The 4,193-nt window shown below is 43.1% G+C and overlaps 1 protein-coding gene across 1 annotated transcript; it reads left to right on the top strand.

The window, feature by feature from the left end:
• Positions 1-1,126: 1,126 nt before the first annotated feature.
• Positions 1,127-3,747, top strand: klf17 (Kruppel-like factor 17). Its single transcript, XM_038718761.1, has 3 exons — positions 1,127-1,335; positions 1,471-2,572; positions 2,699-3,747. Exons 1-3 carry the CDS (start codon positions 1,261-1,263, stop codon positions 2,872-2,874), a joined length of 1,353 nt encoding a protein of 450 aa, XP_038574689.1. The 5' UTR covers positions 1,127-1,260; the 3' UTR covers positions 2,875-3,747.
• The last annotated feature ends 446 nt before the right edge of the window (positions 3,748-4,193 follow it).

Below are 4,193 nucleotides of genomic sequence, written 5' to 3'. Positions count from 1 at the left end.
TAAGGCATTTAGCAGCAAAAGAATTTAAAAAATTACATTTTCTCATTATTTATTCCTGCCAGTGTGAAGGAGGTATATTTAGTAAAGTTATATTTAGACCTTCATTGTGGGAAATAGCATTAACAGAGAGTATAAATGATTAATAAATAAATAATGAAACATCTAAAATGAAATGTGGGATTATGGATGCCTAATGGTACATTCATAAGTTACGCACACTATTAAAATAAATGCGTGGGTTCACATAAACCAATAAAGGACTTTTTTTATACTCTTGTCCGCTGTTCTGTTTCAGTTCTCAACTATCGCCAGCTATCCTCCTGCACATTACCATAGCCAAGAAGAAGATAATTAAGAAACATGTCGTCCTTTGTTCACACCCAGATTAACAGGTTGTTTCGATGAGCCACTGAGCCGCCGCTTCACAGGTTTGTGTTTGCGTTAGCCTATGCAGGGATCAAATCGGAACAAATTAATGATGTGTGAGCGTGACTGTAAGTGTGTTTGAAGAGGCTGGGACGAAACTGTGGGAGGCATTTTAATTGTAAAGTAAATTAGATTCAGCCACTTTGTTGGGTTCAGGGCATCATATGATGATAGCGTGGTATACATAACAACATAACATGGTCTGATGATAATTTAACTTGACGGCATCTTTGACGCACTGGAATCTTGACTTTCCTGCACTCCGTGACTTTTGCCAGGTTTAGTGTTGCCCCTTGTACCTCCCTCAAGGGAAATGTTTGGTTTCCTAAAAGAGAGATACGATGAAATACCTTTAAACTTCACACACTTATTCACAAACTGCAGCGGAAAATACTGATGATAAATAACCCTGTGGTAAAGTTGAAAAAGTAGAAAGTTTAGTGGGTCTACATGTCCTTAATTGCCATCGGATCTGGGATGCAAAGTAATGTTCATTTTCAACCATCCATTTACATGAAATCATGTTTTTATACAGATTATTATATGCTTCAGTAGCCTAATTTACCTGCTTTACGCACCTGAATGTCGTGTAATGTTCGTTTGCATTTTTGTCTGTCTTGGGGGAGGTGTGTGTGTGTTGGAGTGAGTAGAAGCCACACCTCTCGGTATTGGTAAAGGAGCTATAAGAGGCTTCGTCAGCACTGTTGATATTCACTCTAGATCCTGGAACGCTCCTCAGCTGTCAACGCAACCAAACAGGCACTCTATGGACATAGAGGAAAGTGTCTGTTTACAGTTTTAAATTCTTGCTGTGTTTTAATCTAACCGGTCAGCATGGCTGAAGCAGCGATGCCTGCTATAGGATCGTTTCCAAGTGTTCAAGCGATGGAAGGAAAACAGTTCAAAGATGTAAGTAGAGGATTTTAAGTTTTTTTTTTAATTGTTTTTGTAGATTTAGTCCTGATTGAGGGTTCACATTAGAAGCGTGGTTTTCTAACTTTCTAAACTTATATACTAAATGTTCCTATCTGTTCTCCTGTACAGCTGTGCATGGTGGATGGGTGTGCACGGAGCAGCGTTACAGGTGGCACAGACAACCCGCTCATCGAAGTGGAGTTCAGCATCATGCAGTCTCCTGCTTTACCTCCCAGGGATGACGACGAGCTGGGGAAATTCTTGGACCTCGAGTTCATTTTATCTAACACCATCGGCTCCGACGACAACGGGAACATTTCTCCTCCGCAGCAGTGCGCGTATTCCCTGCCTGAGTCACCGGAGAGCTGCAGCGGTGGTTCTGTGCCAGACTGCAGCGAGTACCCTCCCTCTCACCTGGCCCCACAGAGCTACCAAGATACCGTGAGCTTTGTTGGCTCGGGCCCAGTCCGAAGTCTCATGGAGGAGCTTCTCACGCCAGAGATGAGCTACCCGGGGGAGAGTTCACCAGACAGCGCAGGCAAGGCGAGAGACGGGCGGGAGTATACCGAACTGCGAGCGCTGAATCCTGTCCCCCTTCCAGCGACTCCCGCTCATCACCAAGTGGCCACATCTCCTCCACCGCTTGGATACAAAATTAAAACCGAGACTGAAGGCCAGTCATGTATGATGGCTGGTGGTGGTGGAGACTTTATGGGACAGATGTATGAGAGACACCAGATGCGCTCCGTGCACCCAGCAGATTTTACGCACCACCAAGCTACAGTTCCAAGTGCTTTGTCAGGATTTGGTGCGCACCCCATGCAACATTCTGCGACTCAGGGACGTCCAGACTGCAATTTGGTGCAAATACACTCCCATCATCCCAATCGACACCATCTCCAAAACCAGTACGTGAACGCGCCCTACCAGCCGCAGTACGCACACCAGAGGTTGCCACAGTTTCAAGGACAGTACGGCATGCACAGAGAGCCTGTCCGCGTTCACCAGCAGCACCATCCAGCTTCTTTGCAGGGGTTGATGCTCACTCCTCCATCGTCGCCATCGTTGATGGACTTTTACGCGCAGGATGAGGTGGGGGTCGTCAAACAGAAGCGAGGCCGCAGGTCGTGGGCAAGAAAACGCGCCGCAACGCACAGCTGCGAGTTCCCTGGTTGTGGGAAAACCTACACCAAGAGCTCTCACCTCAAAGCCCACATGAGAACACACACAGGTGAGCACATTTCTAAAGCCAAAAGGTCTATCTATTTATATTGACATATCTCTTTAATTTTATACTATCACACGCTGTAACTTTAAGCCTGTAACTTAAACAAAGTCCTTTGCTTATGTCTCTCAGGTGAAAAGCCCTACCACTGTAACTGGGAAGGCTGCGGCTGGAAGTTTGCCAGGTCAGATGAGCTGACCCGTCACTTCAGAAAGCACACTGGACACCGACCTTTCCAGTGTCACCTGTGTGAGCGTGCTTTTTCCCGTTCAGATCACCTTGCTCTTCATATGAAGAGGCACATGTAGGTCACATTAAACTTATGGACACTTTTGTATCCAACTCCATCTTGGGATCATGCCAGGAGCATCCCAGAAGAAGCACGAGCTGGCCCCTCACTACTGGATAGTTTGTTCATCTGGCCCAAACCAATGAAACAAAACGTTCATGTGGTGCCTTGGTAAAGAGAAGCAACCTGATCCTCACAGGAACATGTTTTTCAAAAGTCAAGTGCCTCTCCATCAGAATGAATGCAAGTGTACATATCTGTGGATATATGAATAACTTATAGTAGTTTGTATTTAAGACATTCCCTCACTCTGCCTTTTAATAAGTTATTGTTTGTTAGTGAGTGCCTTAGCAAGACTGCATATTTGCTTCACAAGAGGAAAACTTATGTGGGCAGGACCCAGAATTTTGTTCATATGTATTTTTGTAATGTAATCTTTGATACTACTCAAATCAGGTCAGGGTTTTTATAGACAAATTTTCATTATATTTTCTCAAGGTTGTTGTTAGATGTTATAGATTTGCTACGCATTGTTGGTTAGGCCTACATTTCAGGCCTTTACTTTGTTCTGTAGAGGTTTGCAATGCCAACAAATTCAGGTACTAAAATGCATTTTCAGTCCCATTTTCAGGATTACAAACACCAAGCTAATAAATCCTCACATTCTCAATTCAAATGTTATTTACAGCTCAGTGTTTTCTAGGGATGCAACATGTACAATGTATTTTGTTTAGGAAGGTGTGTTTTTTTGTTTGTTTTAAGAACGAAGAACTCCACTGCAACCAATGGTTGAACTGCTGTACTTGAAACAGAATTGCCATTCTTAATTTTTCATGCAATGCAATTGTTTTATGTGCTAAGGGCTCAGAAAATAAACATACTTTTACAAATATGTCGCTGTCGTTGCCTTTCCCCCACCCACACAATTCATTCAGTTCATCTGCTTTGAGGTCATGTCTGCTGGTCTACTGGCTCTGATATTTCATTAGTTTGATTTCTTTTTAGTTCATTTGTTTGCAGTGCTGCATTGTCAAATGAAGACAAAGTACACTATAGCTGAGCACAAAGACTTAGAACTTTAATGCCTGAGTGTAATTGTCTGCTTAGACATGCTTGTTGCACAGACAGTGACCCTGACGTCAGTGGTTAGTAAACCATTTAGCAAAATATAATGAAACAAATTTTTGCATCACCCTTTTCCAAATTGAAGTCCCACAATGTCAGCATTTTATGTGATATAATGATCTACAGTTGTAATGTTAGTGTATTTACATCAACACTTACACTTATACAAGTGGCAGATATAGATCAAGGGTCTACGGTCACCTGAAATCTACA

This window comes from Micropterus salmoides, unplaced genomic scaffold, assembly GCF_014851395.1.
Source record: "Micropterus salmoides isolate LMB-PRFRI ecotype aquatic unplaced genomic scaffold, ASM1485139v1 Ms_hic_scaffold_14, whole genome shotgun sequence".
Taxonomy (NCBI): Eukaryota; Metazoa; Chordata; class Actinopteri; order Centrarchiformes; family Centrarchidae; genus Micropterus; species Micropterus salmoides.
This window is presented reverse-complemented; position numbering and strand designations above follow the sequence as displayed.

What these genes read in the sequence shown, in the direction of transcription:
- klf17 (XM_038718761.1), top strand. Translation starts at nt 1,261, where the DNA reads ATGGCTGAAGCAGCGATGCCTGCTATAGGATCGTTTCCAAGTGTTCAA. An exon ending in AAGGAAAACAGTTCAAAGAT is followed by an intron (nt 1,336 to 1,470) that starts GTAAGTAGAGGA and finishes TCTCCTGTACAG; the next exon opens with CTGTGCATGGTGGATGGGTG. An exon ending in CCACATGAGAACACACACAG is followed by an intron (nt 2,573 to 2,698) that starts GTGAGCACATTT and finishes TATGTCTCTCAG; the next exon opens with GTGAAAAGCCCTACCACTGT.